Below are 23,038 nucleotides of genomic sequence, written 5' to 3' on the forward strand. Positions count from 1 at the left end.
AAGAAAATTCTAAAATACGTGATAGTGCGTCAGCACATATTGACAACATAGTATGCATCCTACTTTCTTATCTATTGTTTTCCTTTTAATTCTTTCAAAATCATTACGCAAACTAAAATTTATTCCTTCAAATACAATTCAGCACATTTTGCATAATGTAGTTTCATTTGAAGAAAAAAAAACTCATTCTAATTATTTTTAAATATTTAAATAAATAATTTAGCAGAATGCTAACTATAAAAAGAGTCGGCAAAAAGTGAATTTTTTAAACACCTCAACGTTTTCAACAATTTACTTTTAAACTTGTTCTTGGAGCGGTAAGTATTTTTTAAAAAACTCTTTTCCTCTCAAAGTTGCAGGATTTTTTTTAAATACTGTTCTAGAGTACTTTTCTAATGTATATTGCATTGCACTAAATGTAATACATAGTTTTGTTTTTTCGAATGACTTGAATAAAGATTCATGGTGGCTCACGGAATAAAGCTTTTGAGGATATAGGTTCTATTCCCATAGATGGGTGGTTGATACGAATTCTGCTCTCGGCTTGCACCAACCACAATGCTGACTTAAAATATCCTCAGTGAATATAAAAGGGAAATATCCGTAAAATGAGTGAAGATATCCTATAAAAATAAGTGAAAATATCCGTAAAATATCCCCAGTCAGGCTAACCATGCGAGGGTTTGTGGTTTTCCTCTCCATGTAACATAAATTCGGGTTAATTCTATCAAAAAGTCCTCTACGAAGGCTAGTTTGTCCCAATGCTTGATCCAGGAGTTTCCCTTGTCTTCTGGGTTGCAATTACAAATTACAAAGTTACGGAGCTAAGCATTAATAGTCATAAGCTCCGAATCGGGTCTGCTTTCAACGCCGGTAATGAAATAAAATAAAATGATTTAAACAAAGAAATTTCAAAAACAAGACATTAGTTTCTTTAAACATGATCATTTCGGTTAAGGAAAAAAAAAAAAATAAATAAGAACTTTCGCTAGTTAAGATTTCGATTCAAAATACTTTTGATACAAAAAACGTGTTCTTATGCAAGCATTTAGGTTCGGTAATGAAATTGATTACAGATATTTTCTAAACATGTATTGTAAAAACCCTCTAAAAATAATTCATTATTTCTAAAATATATATTCTCTAAGAAAACAGCCATCAAAAACTTGAACAAACAATCCATTCAGTATTTCTTTAAAAAAATGTTGAAAATTTCTTGTAACTTTTGCCAACATTTGTTCAGAGTTTTATCGATTTCAAGCTTTGTAAAACGTTATAACTAGAGCCCGGATTTTGATGACCTAAAAAATCTTAATTAATGCCCTTACAAACTGCAAAAAATGCCCTGAAAATGCAAAAATTGCGCTAAAAATGCCTTATGACATGACTTAAATAGAAGTAAAAATATTGAAATAAAACAATGTTTTACTCTTTAAAATTATGAGTCGTTTCAAAAAATACAAAGCAATGCAATACTTATTCTACGTTCATTAAAGTTTGAAAAATATGTTTTAAATCCTAAAATAACAAAAAAAAAGGAAAATATATTGACTCCAAAACACTTTCATTTTGTATGGAAACTTAAATGAATATAACAACTTCCATCTCATAATATTACTAAATATCAGAATTACAGTGGATTATTAAATTTTTTTTTAATATTTTGAAATGTAAACGAGCGTCTCTTGTCTGAAAGCAAATTTTTATACCAGGAGAAGCTTCTTTCAACGTCTACTGATGTTATTGGTGCGTACTTGAAAAGGACGGTCACACTTACTGACAATTCTTCTTCAATTTGAAAAGATGTTGCTTCACCTTTTAATATCACCTAGAGCAGGGGTGGCGAACCTTTATACACCAACGTGCCATTTTCTCCAAAAAATTGCTTCATGAGGTCATAGACGTGCCGTCAAATAATTTGACTTCGTGATTATTGGGAAAATAATAATACTAAATACTATCAACTCAAAACTCTTTATTTGCATTGAAAAAAAAATACATTTTGCAATATCTCAGTTATACGCGTAATTCAACTTTCAAGTAACATCAGTGTGACTACAGTTGTTGCGGATTAGATGACAATTGACTTATATTAGGTTGTAAGATGTTAGTTAGGACTGTTATTTATTTTGCTAGTTATTTATTGTTAGCTTGTTTTTTATGGTTATTAATTGTTTTTCATCATTAATTTTTAATTTTTTTATTAATAATTGTTTATTATTTTGTTTATTTTTTGAGAATTTTAATTTAATTTTTACATATGCTTCATAGTGTAACAACAATTGTGATAGGTGGAGTGCCCAAAATATTGTGTTGCATGCCATAAATGGCACGCGTGCCATTGGTTTGCCATCCCTGTCCTAGAGATTTTCTTCATTGTTTGGAAGCCAGTGTAATAATAAAAAATTATAAAAATTAGAAAAATATTAACAAAAAATTTTAAAAATGCAAAATACGCCCCAAAATTTAAAGAAAATGCCCTATAAATCTCAAAAAATGCTCTAATGGACAAAAAATATCCAAAAATGCAAAAAAATGCATATGTCATCAAAATCCGGGCCTTAGTTATAACTGTTTTGAAATATTTTTTTAATAAAAGGAATCGAATTCAAAGTAAAAAGAAATTATAAATATAATGACTTCGAAAACAAACTGTTTACAGAAAAATTTATCTGTTCTCTTTTTTTTGTGCTTTCTTTGGAAATTAAAAATAATCAATTATTTTTAATTTCCCTTTCCTTCTAAATTCATAAACAGGATAAAATGGAGCAAATAATATTAATTTTGATTCTCAACGTCATGATTTTGCCATGTCACTTAGCTTGTGCAGAAGCAACTTTTCCTGAAATAGGTAAGTTTTTTTCTGGAAAAATTCTTATGTGTAATAAACTCTATTTAATTTAAAATTTAGCTTTATTTTGGTGAGAAATTCTATAGTTGCACAGTGGGAAATTATAACAAGTAGGCCCTTACCACAAACTGTTTGCAGAAACTCTCTTTCAGAGATTTAATTCATGACGATTCTCAATGATCCACTTTCAACTACAATGTTATAAATAGTTGAAAGCTTACTTGGATAAAAAATTAGTCACCCCTAGAGAGATGGATTTGTTTTTTATTGTTATTATTATGGATTAAGTCAAGCTCATTGAGATGCCAAAAGTGAATAAGCATCTTTATTTTAAAGTTCAATAAGAACAGATGTTGTTTTTCAGTCAACGTCATCATGATGTTGCTGTAGATGCATCTATTTTTTTAAGAAGACAGCAACTGAATCCATCTGGTTGTGTAACTGGTCTTATGAACACTTACGCACACCCTGTTACATCTCGATTGGTCTGCAAGTTCACCCAACTTGAAACCGTGTTTTATATTCATCATAGCATCGCACATCTCTGAAAATTAGCGCTATCAAATCTTCCAGAAGTGAACTAAATTGGACCCTATAAACCTTCAAAAACATTGTGGACTCACATCCTAACCCAATCCAGGCTGTTATGGAGTCCCGAGACGGAGTTACATGGCATTAACTTTTGCTTTTCAATATTTTTCTAGTTTTAACCAATTTTTTTGTCTGGTGAGCTTATTTATTAAATCACCGATGTTTTAAAAACAGTTTACAATTATTATAGAAAATTTGTTAAACTTTAACTTTAAGCTTAAGGCAGAGTGATGAAAGTTATCAGCTGAATCCCTCCGCTGTTGACGTAACAGAACTTCAAAGAAAAAAAATCGCTCATTACAAGCATGGTATTCTTGAAAAAGTGAGAACATTAAAGAAAAAAGTTGCATGAGCGTTGTAGTTAAAAACATGAAACAAAAACATATTTTGATGGAGTAAGTCAGCATAATTTATTTTTATTTGTGTTGGCCGCTGTAAAACTCACTCAACAATTAATTTACAATTATTCCTTACACTCATGACGAAAATTCAAAATTACCACAATATTAAGGTTAACATAGTGTACTAAGAAATCATTTTTTACATGCGAAAAATTTAAATGTTGTCCACCACGAGCTTGTCGCTCTCTATCTCTAAAACTCGTTGTAAACCAAAACGATAACACGCAAATTTCCTGAAAAAGCAATAAAAATTTTCAATGATAAGCTGCATCAAAATGACGTACACACCCAGAAAATGTGCTAAGGACTAATGTGTGCTATGTTATTCTGACACAACTTGTCGCTAAAATTTTTATCACTTAGCCAAAGAATAATAATAATTATATTAATGTAAAAAGAATCGAGTAACTTGTTCACCACGATCTGTATAAGTCAGTATATCTAGATACCCTCAAAAATGATCAGGTAAAGCCTAAGTATAATGTACAGCTCAGAGACAATCCCAATTGATCTTTAAGTCCTCAGTTCTTTGATAAATGATATTTGATTTTCAAATAAAGTTCAAGTTTATGAATTAGATCTTTTAGCAAATTGAATTATTTTTTATAGTAAATATCAGTTAAAATAGTTCGCGAATTGGTAATTTTTTGCACAAATCAACTGTATGTTTTTATTTATATAAAATAAGATATCGAGAGCCTTACGCAGAAATTCAATATTTTTAACAACTAGGTATTACCCCTAAGGTATTCTCAAATGAAATGTATATATTTTCTACTTACTTCAATCCCCAGTTTAACACGGTTTATTCTTGATCTTTGTTTAATACTTGATAATACACTTAACACAAAAAAACAGGCGAATTTAAAATGTCCATCGAATGATATTTTGATTTAAATTTTCTACATCTTACGCATCAAAACAATTTTAAAACTGCTAATTACGTCATGCTTTCGGTTGATTATTTCTTTTTAACATTAACGATGTTCGGTTAACACAGCCATAGAAGAAATATTGTCCATCCTCAAAATACTGTGAAAAGTGAAGGTAGGGGTTCGATTCCTGTACGCTCCTGGGTGCATGATCTCGCAGTGGACTGATGCATAATCCGTGTGTTCCTGAAAGCATGATCCCGCTGTTGTAGTTCATTTGCGTCGCACTAGAGCTGCTCAATGAGCTATTGGCGACAGACTGGGAAACATCCCTGTGGATGATCCGAAGACATGCCATCACAATTTTGATCCTCTGCAGATGGAATGGTACCCCCGCTTCGGTATCCCGACGAGACCCACGCGAAGTCCAGCACTTTACGGTAGAACAGTTTAACGAGGACCAATACCGCACACCCTCGGTCCCTATGCAGACTTATCCAAGAGGTCACCCACCCGCACACTGACCGCAGCCAGTGATGCTTGACTTCGGTGAGCTGCTGGGAGTCGTGACTTAACGATCTTAACTGCGGGACCTAAAAACTGACCACCGCATGATCCCGCAGTGAACTGATCGCTTAGACACGTTTCAAAGTAGATCACTGAAGTCAAGCATCACCTGCTGCGGTCGGTATCTGTGTGGGTGACCACTTTGATCAGTCTGCGAATGGACCAAAGACGAGTGATATCGGTTGTCGTATTCCACCATAAATTGCTCGACTTCACGTGCAAGTCGTTGAGCTGTCAAAGCGAGGGAACTATCCTCTCTGTAGAGGATCAAAATTGCGATGGCATGTCTTTGGATCATCCTCAAAGCATTCATTTCTCAGGATAATTCCCAGACCGTTGCCAATAGTCCATTGTGCAGCTCTGCTGAGACGTAAATAAACTACAGCAAGCATACGTGTATATATAACTGTACGGATTTTGAGTGCTAAATACGAATCCCTGAAACATGTACGGAAAAGGAAATTTCGAAAATTTTATGGTAATTGAAGAGCTCAGTGGGATAATAGTCATTACATTTGCGAGAAAGAAAATTGGAGATTTTTCTAGGAAAGTACAATTTAACTATACAACATTTATTTAAAGCAGATTATAGTGGATGAAGATAGTTAGTGGCAATTTTATAGTGTGTTCTACTGCGAAGTGAGTCTTATGTGCATTTGGCAAACAACAATAAAAAGAAACGCCTTTCTTTGTGGCAGCGTATTAAGACTCTAAGGGTGAGAACATTAAGACGAGAGCGGTTTAAAAGAGTGTTAGTGTATTATGGATTATAGCTCTCCCAACTGGAAGCATTGGTTAAATAAATTTTTTATTTCATACTCTTTCTCTTTATTTGCTTACACATTTTAAAATGTTTCCAAATACTTCAAATGTCAGTCGTTCGAACATAGTAAAAAAAGTTAGAATTCATTAAAAACTATTTAGATGTTTTTTTAGGGAAAGTCTTCTTTTGTGCTTAGTTTTGTACTAAAGACCAGCACTTGCAAATTTGTATCGGTTGAGTCAAGGCTGAACTAGATCCTTTACTTAGCTGTTACAAACTATTAATGGTTACAATTAAGTTCAGCCTTGGTTGAGTAAGCACATCATACCAAATAATGTACAACATTTTTTTTTCCAATGCCCAGTAGGGAAGATTTGTCGGCACTCTTTCAGAGGGCTTCATATTAGGTGGGCCAACGTTGCTCCCACAACTAAGGACAGATAGAACAGAGAATAAAAGAGCATCCATACCTTGTCCGGGGCTCGAATCCAGGACCTTTCAGAGGTGAAGTCAGCTCCCTGACCACTACACATTCAAGTCAGCATAATGAGCAACATAGAACGTGAAAAACAGATTTTTATATCAAAAACTATTCAGCTTGTTTGGGATTTCATTTTGCCAACTATAGTTAATGTAATTGCAATTGACCAATTTTTAAATTCAAAAACTGAATATGTTTATCGGTTTGTAATTTGTAACAAGTGATATCTACGGAAATCATTAAAACTTCCCACTCATTAAAAAAGTTAAGGGGCAACTAATCTACTCCTTAATTGTATGTGTTATCACAATGTACCAAACATTTTGAATGCACAAAAACGAGAAACATATAAGTTATTTCGTAAAGACTTCCCTTATCATATATTTTTAGAATCCTTATAAAAATGAAAATAAAAAGTATGTACTTTTGGGGTCAAATTAATAAAAATTAAACAGGAAAAAAAAACAAGTCAAACGAATTCTGACAAATCAGAATAGGAGAAAGCGAATATACCAAACATCAAAACAGTTAGAGATTTCTAATAATCACTTTCAAACTTCTCTCTATATCCTCTCGAATCTGTCTTATTCTTTATTACAAGAACAAGATAGATTTGAATACGGGTCCTGTACTGTCCACAAGTCCTGTACTGTGATTTGTCGGATTTCAATAGTGTTTTCGATTTTTCCTCTATAAAATATTAATTGGAGACTCCCAATGTATAGCTTTTTGTGTTATTAATTTTACTAAGGATTAAAAAAATTAAGGGTAGACTTATAAGGGCGAGCATTCTAAATTATGATGTACAATGGTGTGAAAAATTACCGTAAGATATACCAAATTATGTGACATTATTTGATGATATACTACTAAATTATACGTGGGGGTTTAAATTATGTGTGGTTTTGACAAACCCTGTAAAATCCTCACTCAAAAACAATAATTTCAACAACAAAAATGAGTTGAGCATAAGAGTTAATCTTCGTGCAGGTCGTCGGGTTACCGAAGCAAGGGTGCCATCCCCTCTGCAGAGGATCAAAATTGTGATGGTATGTCTTCGGATCATCCTCAGGGATGCTTCCCAGACCGTCGCCAATAGCCCATTGTTCAGCTCTAGTGTGACGTAAATAAAATACCTACCTACCACTTTGATAAATGTAAACTAATGCGAACCTTACAATTAAATTATTAATTCCTTCGTATATTATTGGTTTAAGTTGTCAAAAATTAATATTTCAATTGTAAGGTTCGCATTAGCATACATTTATAAGAATGTTGTTGTTAATTTACTTCGCACTAGAGTTGCGCAATGGGCTATTGGCGACGGTCTGGGAAACATCCCGGAGGATGATCCGAAGACATGCCATCACAATTTTGATCCTCTGCAGAGGGGATGGCACCTCCGCTTCGGTAGCCCGACGACCTGCGCGTGAAATCGAGCACTTTACGGTAGCACAGTATTACGAGGACCAATACCGCACATCCTCGGTCCCTACGCAGACTGATCCAAGTGGTCACCCACCCGCACACTGACCGCAGCCAGTGATGCTTGACTTCGGTGATCTGCTGGGAACCGTGTCTTGACGATCAGTCCACTGCGGGACTTATAAGAGTGGAGAAAAGTACATGCATTTTTAATAGTTTTTTTGAATATGGCTCTTTGAAGACGAAAAAGCATATATTTTCTTACAAAATGACTGATAACTAAAAAACTAAACCAAATATTTGAAAAAGAAAAAAAAAATACTTCTTCATTATGTCAAAAGTGCTTCATTATGTGCCGAGTTTCGTGCCTCGGCGAGGTTCTACTCTACTGGCTTCTGGGGCGATATATTGTGAGTGAGACAGACGCACACACAGCCGCGTCTATTATTATGTATAGATTAAAGACCCTCTTAAATTAAGCTTTCTTTCTATAAATGTCTTTTCAATAGTTAAGTTTTTTTTAGATTTCCTTTTTTTATGCATGGCGCCTTTTTTTGTTTTAATTCTCTTGTCACCCATTTCCTTTTTTTTAAAAAAAAGATGTCTTGTGTCACAAAAATTTGTTGGAGCATATTGTTTGTTTTTACGAAATAACGAAATAAGGTGTTTTACAATAATAATGTCTTACAAAATGCTTTACGAAAATAAATATTCAGCTGAATGAAAAAATTGGTGTGATTTTCTTCAATCTATATGTTCTCATTGTTGTTACCCCTTTTTCCTCATGTATGTGGTGAGTACCTTTTTTTATTGTTAAGGGAATTTGTAATTTTCACATTGGAAACATCATTTTACTGTCCTAAATGTTAAGTCTGTATCTGGATATAGCATGTTGTTTATCGTTTTTATCTTTAATCTTAAATTTATTTTAGTTTCGCCCTTTTTCCAAATTTGGTGATACCAATTCATCCAATTTGTTCAAACCTCACACTTTGTGACCCGTTGAACCCTATTGGACCCTTTGTGACCCTATTGGGTTATTGTTATCCCACATTATCATTGTACTACCACTTTCCGTAACGATCACATCCCAATTAATTTAATTTAATTACCTTTTATATGTTTCGGCCTTTAATTTATTTATCATGACATTTCCATCATTTACCTATTTATTAGCATGACTATATCCAGAGATACATCCATTTATGCATCCCATCCATTTAAATAATAATACATAAATAACTTTACTTTATTCGCACCAATTCAATTATTTATTAATTAAACTCTTACAATATACTACTGAAGATTCTGAAATTCTCAATTATATTCAATTTTATTTTCACATTTCACCAATTATTCAGAATGTGGGACAAATACGCTACCAGGTGGTGGACGTACGTGGGCAGAAACCAGTGTCTCAAAGTACCCTTGGGTGGTAAGTTTTTATTTTTATTATTTATTTATTTTTTAAACTGTTACCATTCACAAAAAATTTTTGTTACTTGATAATTTTTGTCTTTTTTTTAAAAAAAAAACATTACACATTTTGTAGAATGTACCAAAATTGTATTGTAAACGTCCTTAATGAAAAATAATCTCCATATTTTTCAACTAAGAAAAATAATAATAATAAATAAATAAAATATCTATAAATATTCAAGTAAAGAGCTTAGATAGAGTAATACGGTAATAAGCTTCACTTTTATCAAATTGACATTTTCGATTGAACTGTTCAATAAAATTGTTTTCACAGTTCGGCACTTTCCAAGTTATTGTAATTTAAACTAGATGACAACACAATATACAGCACCATATTGTTGTCTAAATGGAAATCGTAGCGTTTTTAATCAGAAACGCTACACTAAACAAGATTTAATATGTGGCTTATCATTAGACTACTTCAAGTCCTTTAAATATAATAAGTACTCGTATAATATAAACTATTTGCTGCATAACTGCAAAATTATTGCTGATGATTCATCCACTTAATATGATCAATACAATTATAATACCACTTTTGATAGCAACTTTCATTGGGAAAAAAATTTATTAATAATCATATAAAAAAATTTTTTAAGAAATCATTGCATACAAAGCTAGAAAAATATACAAAACAAAGCTTCCTAAATTCAATGAATTCTTTTTCTCCATACACTTACCAAGGCGCGAATTTTACACTCGTCAACTCGCCGTTGACAATCACATATCTAAGGCTGGCGTGTAAGTTGCTTAGTTTAAAATGTTGAGTAACCTAAACGTGACGCAATTGTAGCCTTCGTTTATCGTCGGATCATGATTGTCTCCCTGTTCATCTGTATAATATAGGCCTTTCCGCCACACCTTTGGTCCATTTTGTGATACTGAAAAAGAAATAGGTAGGGGCCATATGCTTTGATGTAGGACCCTTAGTGGACACACTGAGTTCTCAAGGTACTGGGAAGCAAGAGAGGGCAATGGCTTCGGTCTTGTTTTCTCATCTGATGTACATATTTTATACTTTTGTATCTTTATCTTTTTTTAGATATTCGTACTTTTTTGTTTGCCATTGGTAAGAATTTTTTTTTTTCAAATGTGCGCTTTAAGATCATCATGCATCTAACGACACGTAGAATTATTTTAAAATCAAGCTACGACATTTTCCTACAATTTAGAACAGAAATGCTACATCAACCACTTTATCTTTTACGAAACCATTGTTTCCGGAAACACAGAAAACTTATAATTACCTGTACTTAATATTACTATTATTGCAATAAATGTGTTTCGAGTTTCAAGTTTCTACATTCTTTTACGGTTTCTACCACAAAAAGCTTTTATCTTTAAATTAGAAAGATCACACTTAGAAATTGATCACACTTTTTTATGTATGTAAAATGAAATAATGGGAAACATAAGTTATAATCTGGCTAGTATCTTTAGAACTCAAATTTCATGCCTTACACTAACGTTTTTAATTAATCATGCAAACCAGAATGTCTACATTACTTGATTACTAAATTCATTTGCTTCGAAAATATACAAATTGGAAATAACAGTTGACATATTTCAAACGCTCAAAAACAGGCACTCATTTTCAAGATTTGCCAGACGTGAATTTTAAAATGTCTATATTATACTTTAACTCGTTTAGAATCAACTTTTCGAAACTATGTAGCTATTATTTTAAAAAATTTTGCATTAAAAGATACCTATAAACCTGAACCACTTTTTAAAGAAGAAAATTAAAAATTCGCAGTAAGATTTTTTTTAAAACTTTTTTTCAGTGTAAAAAATTTTAAGTTTTCAAATTATAGGTCTGGGTCGAAAATTAGGTTACGGGGGCCTCCAAAAGTGAATTGTCAATGCTTCTTGTAAAACAAAAATTAGTTTTCTTTTTTTAATTTCTGGAATAGGTTTCCAGTTAAACGTTATAAAATAGGATACAGGTGTTCCATAGTCTCAGCTTTTATTGTATATTTTTAGTAACTTTGTCAAAAATTAAATCAAAACAACTGAAACAATGCTAGTTAAAAATTAATATTTAATGAAGAAAGACGAAACAAATTTTTTAAAAATGTTGTATTTTAAAAATTTGATTTCTCAGGAACTATTCGACCGGTTTCACTCAAATTTTTTATTTTGTTATGTAAAATTACATTCTTTAAAATTATGTAAAAAATTATGTATCTCAACAATTCTAAACTTTTTCCACGAATATTAAATAAAATAATAAAAAATACTAAATAATTACTAAAAGTTATTTTTCGCAAGAAATTTATCTTTGAATACACGAATTTTATAATTGGGTGCAAAAATTTTCTAAATTCGCTTTAAAAATTCTCGAGATATAGCAAAATACGTAAAAAAATAAAATTAACATTAAGGGGTCCGAGTTTTGTATCGCTCTTCTGACCAAACTATAAGAATCATAATTCCCAGATTGCAGCTACCCAATATATTTTCAAAGTCAGAAATGAAGGTATGTTTATTTAGAAAAAGGGCGTTTTTTATGTTTGATCTTTTAACTTGAAATATCGTCTGCAATAATTAGTTAGCATATTTGAAGTCACTCCTTTGAAACATTAAGATTGAGTCCTAGCTCGTGATGATCCGATCATTTGATTAAAAGTTATCAGGGTGGTATGTTTTTTATTTTGCGCACTGTGCACTCCACTTTGTTTTCGTTACCCAAAAAGTATAATTTCATCATCAATAGTTGAAAAAGTTTAAATTACGAAACTTTGAAACTAAAAATTTAGAAAATAATTTCGGAACATCGTAACTTGCAGAATCGTTTGTTCTAAAAATTGTTTCTTTCTTTTTTTTTTTAAATCTTAGAGTTAATTTCGAAATTGTTGTCCTCTTACTAATAAATACTGTTAAACTACGATTTAATATCGGTAAATGTATTATTGTTTGCATGCCATATTTTTATCAATATTTTTATAGTTTTTCATTGCTTGTTTATAGGCAAGCATTTACTTTAAGGATCCTTCTGCCAACGAACAGGCAAAGCTTTATGGAACGGCATCAATCGTTACAGCCAAGCATTTAATAACTGTCGCTAAAGTTGTTACTTCGAGTGATACATATTATTCAGACACGTAAGTAACCAAATTAAATATAAAACAAACTTTTAATATTTACTTTTTACTCTATATACTTAATATTCTGATTTAAAGTCAAAGTGAAGCTGACGTCAGTATCTCAGCGTATTGGGCTCACTGCGCATTTGAAAATGTTGGCAGAACACGCACAGTTGACGTTCAGTGTATGTGGATAGTCATAGACAAAACGGGTAGATTTAAACATTTTTTTTATTAAATAAAGTACCAACTCGATACATCAAACAACAAAAAAATAATTATATATATATATATATATATATATATATATATATATATATATATATATATATATATATATATATATATATATATATATATATATATATATATATATATATATATATATATACAGGGCTCGAAGAAAGTCAGAAATTTTACCCGTCCCCGAGGACGGCTTGTCCAACAATGTACCCGTCCTCCTTTGAAACTAACCCGTAGCTTATAAATAAATAAAAATATAATTTTCTCTTATTTATTACAAACATTTATATTAATTGCACAATGAATTAGTAGTTACTAGGTTACTAATAGTAAAACCTAGTATTTCTTTTATGAAATAATTTAAATGACAAAGGTCAAGTTATCTGGAATGTCAATTTATCCGAGGGTACTTCGTTTTTTAAATGAAACAAATATGACGTTTGCCAGTTCCACAATCAAGCCAATGATTTACAGAGGTTTCTGCACAGAAATCTGAAAGGGGTTTTCCATTTAGGTGGATGTTCATAATTGCGTTTAACGCTTCTTGTTTAAGACCAGTACGTAATGCGTTTTTTTGTAAGCTCATTGCTGAAAAGCCTCTTTCAACCACTGCAGTACTCCCAGACAGAGAAAACATCAATTCCACCAAGCGCAGTATGTTGCTGTATTTCTAGATTAGAGGGTCATTTTAGAAGTGAGGCGCTAGACTCTTGTAAGATAACAAAAATTGAAAATGTATCACGAATATTAATGGGAAAATGGCTGTCCGCGTCGGATTCGAGATATTTGTTGTCCGCAGGGAATTTTTGACCGCCGAGGACGGGCGGACGGGTGGTTTTTCGAGCCCTGTATATATATATATAGACACACGCACAACAAATTGATAACTTATTACAATTTATTACAACTCAGAAAGGAATATTTAATACTAAAATTGAAAATCAATTTGAATCTCAGTCTTATTGGAGAATTGACATATTTTAATTAAAATGCTAATTTGTAATCGAGCGTATCACTATAATAAAATGAACATTTCGAACGCAAATCAATACATTTGAAAATCGTTATTCAGTTTGAAAGCGCAAAAACAATGTTAAGAAGAATCAACTTTAATTTCTGATGCCAACTTTAATCTAATTGCATTCGATAAAACTATATCATAATGAAAGTAATTTGCTTTATTTTCCAGGTCTCTAGCAAATTTTTTCGCTGTTGTGGGTGGCGAATATGGAAAAGATGGCATACTCTACGATATCCAAAACATTTACAAATATTTCCTCATTAATCACCCTATCTTGGGTGGTGGGTTAGCTATAGCGGAAGTGGTGAATAAAATTATATTTACAGACAAAATAAGACCAGCATGCTTACCCGGAATACAATCCTATTCACATAATCAACAACAAAATCAATCACTTCCAGTCGTAGGCTGGCACTCAGTTAATTCCAGTAAGTACTTCATTTATTAAATTCAGTTTATTAAGGAAAGAATTTTAGTTTCCCTAATTACTTGCCGTAAAACAATCAAATTCTATTTTTAATGCTAAACATTTTGATTTGTTGTAAAAGATTTATGTAATAACACTACATGTTATAAAAGCTCTAGTAACAATTTCATTTTGGCCCTAGTAGGACTCAAATCTGTATTAACAAACATCCTACTAGAACTCTCCGGTGAATCAAGATGTCTGGATTGTACTTGAATGTACCTATAGATAGGCTCAGATAATTGCAATATAAATCTAAGGCTGAAACTATAGGCAGAATTAAACAAATCTACATAAGCTCAATATGGGGCGAGTAATGGCTTAAAATGCCGAATTGAATTTGACAATTTCATATGCGGTGTATTTAAGCATTATATTGTTTGATGACTGCTTCTCAACCTATAATCTTCCAAGGTTTTCGAATATTGAGCCCGAGTTATACTTCTGTAAGGAGTCAGGGCCGAGAGGTAATTTAAATACTGAAATAATATCTCAGTAATTTAACCGCAGGAACCATATTTTTCAGATTGTGGCTACCCATATTTTGATGGTCAAAAACCCAAATGTGTCGAAAAAGAGGGTGCGTTTCTGTTCTGTAATTAATAGTCAGCACTCAATTTATCTAAGGTTAACCCTTTTTGTACCAAGTTTAACATTTCGTGCATGAAAATCCGATCATTAGAACTAAAGTTATTCATTTTTTATATAGATATGTATTTACTTGTTTATTGTTTGCTTACTCTGTCTTGTTGAATTAATAATATGCGTACCATTATTCTGTTCTTAAATGTTTTTCATTTAATTGGATTGAATCACCAAACATATTATGATCTTTCTTTGATAATGACAAATCATTATTTCAGGTGAAACTTCAGTTTTGTATGAGATTGATGTTCAAATTCAACCTGAGGACTTTTGCCAACAATTTGTTAACGGAACTTACCCATCAGATGAATTGATATGCGGGATATGTTCAGACCAAACCACTTCCAAGGTTATTACATTTTTTTAAAATAATTTTTACATTATACTAATTAATTAAACTTTCAATCAAAATCCGAAAAAACGATTGAAAATGGATCAACTAGCAGATAACAGAACATATTTTTTAAAAAAAAGGATTTAAATTTTGTATTTCCTGAAAACTTCTTGAAACCGGAAGAAATTTAGAAAACTTCCGGTGTATCTCTCTGCTTAGGTTCAATTCTGTTTCACTTTCATAAGTAATTTAAAATTTAGTGAATTCAGACAAGTCTAAAGTAAGCTATAAAGGTTCAATACTGAAAAAATATCAAAATGAAAATAAATTATACGAAGATAAATTAGGATTATGCAATGGAGAAATTCTCTTCCAATAATTTGTTTGCATTTTTGTTTTCAATTTTTTTTCAACAATTGAAACTTCATGGATTACTCTAGGCCTGAACTCACTTTTTCTATACTTTTAACTATAAATTCGTTATGGTGGAAAACTAAACTTTGGGAGGAAAAGTTTCTCCCATAATATGGTGTCCTCTAAAGGATACAGGGGTGCCACTCTAAAAAAAGTTCAAGACTGAACATATTTTTTAACGAAATAATACTGTCTAGCGTTGTTTACCAAACTTTTACCTAACACTCTTTTTAACTACTCTCGTCTTAATCTTCTCACCCTTAGAGTCTTAATACGCTGCCACAAAGAAAGGCTTTTCTTTTTATTGTTGTTTGCCAAATGCACATAAGACTCACTTCGCAGTAGAACACACTATAAAATTGCCACTAACTATCTTCATCCACTATAATCTGCTTTAAATAAATGTTGTATAGTTAAATTGTACTTTCCTAGAAAAATCTCCAATTTTCTTTCTCACAAATGTAATTAGTATTATCCCACTGAGCTCTTCAATTACCATAAAACTTTCGAAATTTCCTTTTCCGTACATGTTTCAGGGATTCGTATTTAGCACTCAAAATCCGTACAATTATATATACACGTATGCTTGTTGTAGTTTATTTACGTCTCAGCAGAGCTGCACATTGGACTATTGGCAACGGTCTGGGAATTATCCTGAGAAATGAATGCTTTGAGGATGATCCGAAGACATGCCATCGCAATTTTGATCCTCTACAGAGAGGATAGTTCCCTCGCTTTGACAGCTCAACGACTTGCACGTGAAGTCGAGCAATTTATGGTGGAACAGTTCAGTTATACGACAACCGATATCACTCGTCTTTGGTCCATTCGCAGACTGATCAAAGTGGTCACCCACACAGATACCGACCGCAGCAGGTGATGCTTGACTTCAGTGATCTACTTTGAAACGTGTCTAAGCAATCAGTTCACTGCGGGATCATGCGGTGGTCAGTTTTTAGGTCCCGCAGTTAAGATCGTTAAGATACGATTCCCAGCAGCTCACCGAATTCAAGCATCACTGGCTGCGGTCAGTGTGTGGGTGGGTGAGCACTTGGATTAGTCTGCGTAAGGACCGAGTGTATGCGGTATTGGTCCTCGTTAAACTGTGCTACCATAAAGTGCTCGACTTCGCGTGCAGGTCGTCGGGCTACCGAAGCGGGAGTGCCATCCCCTCTGCAGAGGATCAAAATTGTGATGGCATGTCTTCGGATCATCCTCAGGAATGTTTCCCGGACCATCACCAATAGCCCATTGTACAGCTGTAGTGCGACGTAAATGAACAACAACATCAAAAATGACATCTTCGAAAACGAATTTGATCCCATCGAAAATTCTTTTGTCGTCAGAGTTTTATTCAGAACTTCAAGGATACGTAGGTGTATCCAATATGATATTTTCTTTAAATATCTGAGTTTACATTTTAAGGCATCATAAATTATTATGTGCTTATTTTTTTTTCTAGTTAAAGTTTGGCAATGGAGGACCTCTGATGTCCAGCATAAACGGGAAAACCACCGTAATTGGAGTGACAGACTCAGAAATCGGCTATGAGCTACCGAATGAAAATACAGATGTACCACTTTATTTCCTAACAACTGATTTTTACAATCACATGGAATGGATAAGAAGTATAATTCAGCCACCTACGGAATAATCCTACGATGTTATCAGCATCTACTGTATTATTCATAAAATGTGACGAAAAAAGAATTTGCTTGTAAACATAAAGTCGAACAGTGCTTCAAAAGTGAATTTAAAATTCTTATATAGTAATAAAGACTTTTTTTTTACATAGAATGTGTAAACTATGTATGTTTGCTTGTTGCTGAATAAAAATGGGATTGATATTGACAAATGCACTCCCAAACTTTTACTTACAAGCCAGATATTTTATAGCTATTTACTTTTTGTGCAAAACAAAGTTCAATTTACACAGCTTGTAAATTCTAACTGTGAGAATACCACTATTTAAAAAGAAAATGTTTGATGTTTAATTGATTTATATTTTAATTTTGTCTTTTATATTTAGTACAAATTATGAAGGTTGGAACTATTCATTATTCAATTCCAATCCTTAAATACCTTTTTTGCAGATATTTTATGAAAAAAATTGTCATTTTAAGGATATAACAAATAGAGTTAGGTAAAACAAAAATGCAAAACTTAGTTTACTACAGTTCATAAGCACGACTAGAATATTGACCAATTGATTAAAAAAGCTGAATTTGAAACACAATTCCATTTTATCTGCAATCAAGATGTTTCGGTTGATTTTTCACACCAGATCACGGATGTGTATTCTCAAATTCTTGTAAAAATTTGGAGATTCAATTCAAAACGTGGGATTAAAATAAAGATAAAATGCACTTTTATATAAATCCATAATCACTTAGCATCTGTATTACAACCACCGCCCCTAATTGAGAAAGGCTTTTCTGAGTTAATGGTTAATAATTTGCTACCGATTTTAAACTCATCAGCATTGGTATCCTTATTCTACACTTTTAATTATGTATAATCTGGTGCTAGCAACAAATGCATTATCTGAACAAATATCGAATTTAATTTTAAAAAATCCTTCCAATTTCGCTTATTTTGTAAATTTATAACATGTGATAATAAAAAATATTAACAGATTTGGAATAAAAAAATATAAATCGAAGTTTATATTTAAATTTTAATCGCTATATGTCTCCTCAATTCGAAACTTGTGTGCTTATAACAAGACTTAAATTTATATGAATATGTTAAATTTAAAAAAAAAAAATTAGACAGGTTGGAATATTTTTTATAACCGTTGTTGAACAACCGAACCAATATTTTGAGTTTACATCTACCAATGTTCAACTCCGTAGCCTTGAAAGTTTAAATCCAATCCAGAAGACAAGGAAACTCCTGGATAAAGTTTTGGGAAAAATTTGCCTTTGTGGAGGACTTTTTGATGGAACTAACCCACATTTGCGTTACATTTAGAGCAAAACCACGAAACCTTTACACGGTTAGCCTGACGGCGAGGAGACTGTAACCCAAGATCCGTGTACCACTGAGGATATTTTACGTCAACGCTGTGTGGTCGGTGAAAGCCGGGTGCGGAATTCGTATCGAACAGACATCGCTGGGATTCGAACCCGGTTCACTGCATTGGAAGGCGAGCACTCTATCCCCTTAGCCACATTATGACTCCACGGTCATCTTAAATGCTTTATTTCGCTTTTGATTTTTTTGCAAGAGCGAAACGTAACGTAAAAAATGACTCATATGATTTATGTTATATGATAAACATATGCTTGCTTCCATTATCAATTAGCGCTAAGCAAAAAGTCAGTAGTAGTATTTTGATTATGAAATTAAAATTGACATACTCTTACACTTTTCTTTTTAAATTATTGTAGTCTGTAATCTATCTCAATACATTTTATATAATGCATAGATTGCAACTGGCAATAGTAAGCTAAATAAATATAGGAGTACAATTAGTATATATGCAGTTAGTATAAGCTTCATTTAAGTGTTATATTCACATTTTCAATAAAATTAAGAAAGTATAAGGAGTTACGCTCTTACTTTCTCAAATTAGACCAGTTTTCTCATCTCAAATGTAGTTCTACAGGTTCCCGTAAGTTCTACAATGAAGATTTTCTTTTAGTAACATTGATGTAATTTTTTAATGTACATCCTTCCAATTCTCTGGATCTTTATAAGGATCCAAAACTGAAACTTCTCTGAGGAGAATTTCGACGGTTATACACCAACTTAGGCGATTTTTTTGGTCTTCATTAATTAAAATACATTAAAATTAACGAACCTACGCTATTAGGGAACTTGCACTTCAAGAAGATCACAAGACATGTGACTTATGACGTCAGCTCCAGCTGATAGTTTATAAGCAAAATGGCGTGTTTAAGTTAATCTAAGTTTCTGCACATAAGTCTGAATGTTAATTAACGTTGGTTTAATACAGCCCCGTATCGCATATCGAATTTGCTGAAATATAATTCTTTCTCCTCTATTTCTTTTACTTAACTTAGATTCATTATTTGTTGACACATAAATGATCAAAACATTATTTTTTCATTTTTAATTCAGTTTTTATTTCATTTCATTATTTTTTTTTTTAATTTAGTTAATAAAAAAACTATGCTCTTTAACAAACATTACTTTTCACTATAAAAATATCAAAATTCAGTCAAAAATATACGTTTGTCAATCAAGTTTTGTAAAATATATCAATACACTTTGCAATGGGAAGGAAGAAAAAGCAACAACTATGATATATAAGCTCAATTGTTTTTATTAACTGAGATTTATTTAAATGTTATGATAAATTAATGATAATTAAATGCCTCAATACAATTTATTTGGCTTGTATTGAAACTGATAAATTATTCTAGTTCCAACAATGTTTTTTTTTAAAATAATAAATAAATAAAAAGCAGTATTTTTAAGAGATTTTATTAACAAATATAGTCTTTTTAATTATTATTTGTAAATCTGCAACATGAAGCTAAAATTATATAATAAAAAGTTGCAACGAGGAAAGGTATAACAATCATAGACAGGCCTATATGAAAAAAACTCTAGCAGGAAACTTTACCCGTAAAAAAATGGTGAAACCATTTTAATTTTCCAATTTATTTTTTTGGAGAAAGAGAATTTCTGTGACTATCAAAATTATTAATTGATATATTTCATAAATGTAATAAGTTAGGGTACACATTGATTTTTTTCACACTTCTTGAAAGTGTGCTGAAAATGAAATATTTTAACGTCAGTTTTTTTCTCATTTCATAGTAAGGCTCTCAGTAGGATTTTTTTCATTATGTAACTGTTGTGAACAAACTCAATTTTTTTAAATTGAATATAAGAAATTTTTGTAGAATAAAAATGTTACAGTACAGCTTATTATAACACTTCAAATATAGAATTTGTATGATTTCAACATTGAAAAATAAATATTTTTCACATAAAAATACTTTAAAAAATATAATTCTTTATAGGCTATTATTTGTAAATGCATCAGCAAAAGCATTTTTTCCAACAACTATGCACAACCATATAATACAATAACACCAAGCAGAAATTAAACAAATAAAATGTTGAAGCATATTATTAATTTTAAATAAAATAAAATTCAATAATAATTTTCAAATGATTGCAAAACAAATTTAAAAAGGGTGTACCACAATGATCCCCCTAATGCAAATTTTTATCCCTTGCCCTTAATATGCATATACACCCCATAATATATATTAAATACCCTTAATATAGAACAAAAATAAGAAGAAAAAAAAAGATAAACATTATAAGTTGCTAAGAGATACTATTTGTTGAATTACTGATAAATATAGAATTTGTATGATTTCAACATTTAAAAAAAATAAACATTTTTCACATGAAAATACCTTAAAAAATAAAAATTTACAGGCTATTATTCGGAAATGCATCAGCAAAAGCAAAATTATAAAAACATTTTTCCAAACAACTACACACAACCATATAATCCAATAACACCAGGCAGAAATTAAACAAATGAACTGTGAAGCACATTATTAATTTTAATTAAAATAAAATTGAATTATAATATTCAAATAATTGAAAAAAAAATTAATATAGAAGGTGTACCTACAGCAATCCCCCTTAATGCATATTTTTACCCTCTAATATATATATCAAACCTCCCGTAATATACATCAAATACCCTTAATATATATCAAAAAGAGATAAACGTTATAGGTTGCCAATAGATACTTAAACAAGGTAAAAACAAAATTGAAACGAATATTTGCTGAATTATTGATAAATAAGGAGATAAAAAACAGTTTGAATGCTGGAAGAAATTTTGGAATGTTACAAACAATAGCCTTTCAACTCAACTGTGTTTTCTCTGACTAATGTTTTCTAATGTTTTTTCAGTAGTGATTTATTAATATATATTCATAAACAGTCTCTGAAGTCTAATTTATACTTTATTACAGAGCATCCTGTACAGCTGTCCAAAGAAAAAAGGATTAACTTCTAAGTTTAAATGCTGGGAAATTTTTTAAAACTGAACGTTTGACAGCACAGATTGTAACAATTAAAAAAATTACAGCTAAATCCTTTGCAATAAGTCAATCGCACTTTATATGCGGTAATGAAAAATCAATCAAAATAAGAAAGGTTTATTTTACATCTTATTGTATAGCTGCATTTATAACTATTTCCTAGACATAGCTAAACTTTTTACGTTGATTATGTACGTAAGTTGATTTGTTTAAGCTAATGTCTAAAATCCAAAAACACATAATAAAAAGCAATTAAATCATCACACTATAACTTGATCATCTAATTAAACCATCACAATTTTGTACTATAAGTAACCAACTAACACAAATTTTTATAGCTTTCTCTCCAAAGTAAAATTTTCAATTTCATACAGAAATCTAAACCGTCAAAAACATCATCCGAATAACACTGAAGAAATAATTTGGAAGGTTTCTTAATTAAAAGCATTATAATTCTTTTCAAAAAAAAGTCCACTTTAATGCCTTTGAAAACAAACACTGCACCGAAATAATTATTCGTTTATTACATCAAAAATTTAGTAGAAATGAGAAAGCATATTTGATGCCTCAAAAACCTATATGAACAATAACAATGTCAAATAAAATATTAATTTTTAATGCATAACAGATATAATAGTTAATTTAGATTTAATTCAGAAAATAAACTTGAATTTGGATTAATCACTATATAATTAAAATTAATTACTATACAACTAAAATTAATTAACATACAATTTAATTATAAATAATTTGTTACAATTTAAAATCTAATCAGAATAGTATATTGCACACTTAAAACAATCTTTATGCTGAGTAATAATAAAAATATACAATTTCGTTATTTATAATAAACAGATACAAAATATTAAAAAATAAACTTCTATTTTAAAAATATCAAGAGGAAATAAAATTAATAATTTTTAATTTTTTACAAATTAAAAAATCTTTAAGGACAAACAGTACAGAATATTGCACATTTAATAAATCTTAATACAGAATAATAACATAAAATTAAAACAATAAAATAAAAATATATTATTTAATATAAAAACCAATTTACAAAAAAAATGTAGAAAATTAACTTTTTTATATATTTTGAATAAAGAATATGAATTCCTCTTTTTAATTAAGGCAACAAAAGTGAATTGTAATACATTAAATAAATTTGTTTGGATTGAATAATGATATGATAAATTAAATGGTTTGTGTTCAATTTAAACATTTTCTAAAACTAAGAAGAACTGTTCATAAAGATATGAAATAGTTTAAAGCAAAACCATATTAAGACAATCAGATAATTTTAACAACAATAATATTCATAATGTATAACAAGTATCAGTAAGAAATTTTCAAAA

General features: G+C 30.9%; 1 protein-coding gene across 1 annotated transcript; it reads left to right on the plus strand.

The window, feature by feature from the left end:
* The first annotated feature begins 225 nt into the window (after positions 1 to 225).
* On the plus strand, positions 226 to 17,519 carry LOC107446967 (clotting factor B). Its single transcript, XM_016061757.4, has 7 exons — positions 226 to 317; positions 2,758 to 2,851; positions 9,313 to 9,386; positions 12,401 to 12,534; positions 13,949 to 14,208; positions 15,110 to 15,240; positions 17,102 to 17,519. The coding sequence occupies exons 2-7, from the start codon at positions 2,764 to 2,766 to the stop codon at positions 17,291 to 17,293; spliced, it is 879 nt and encodes a 292-aa protein (XP_015917243.1). The 5' UTR covers positions 226 to 317; positions 2,758 to 2,763; the 3' UTR covers positions 17,294 to 17,519.
* The last annotated feature ends 5,519 nt before the right edge of the window (positions 17,520 to 23,038 follow it).

This window comes from Parasteatoda tepidariorum, chromosome 4 (assembly GCF_982258835.1).
Source record: "Parasteatoda tepidariorum strain Cologne lab strain chromosome 4, Ptep-v5.0, whole genome shotgun sequence".
Lineage (NCBI taxonomy): Eukaryota > Metazoa > Arthropoda > Arachnida > Araneae > Theridiidae > Parasteatoda > Parasteatoda tepidariorum.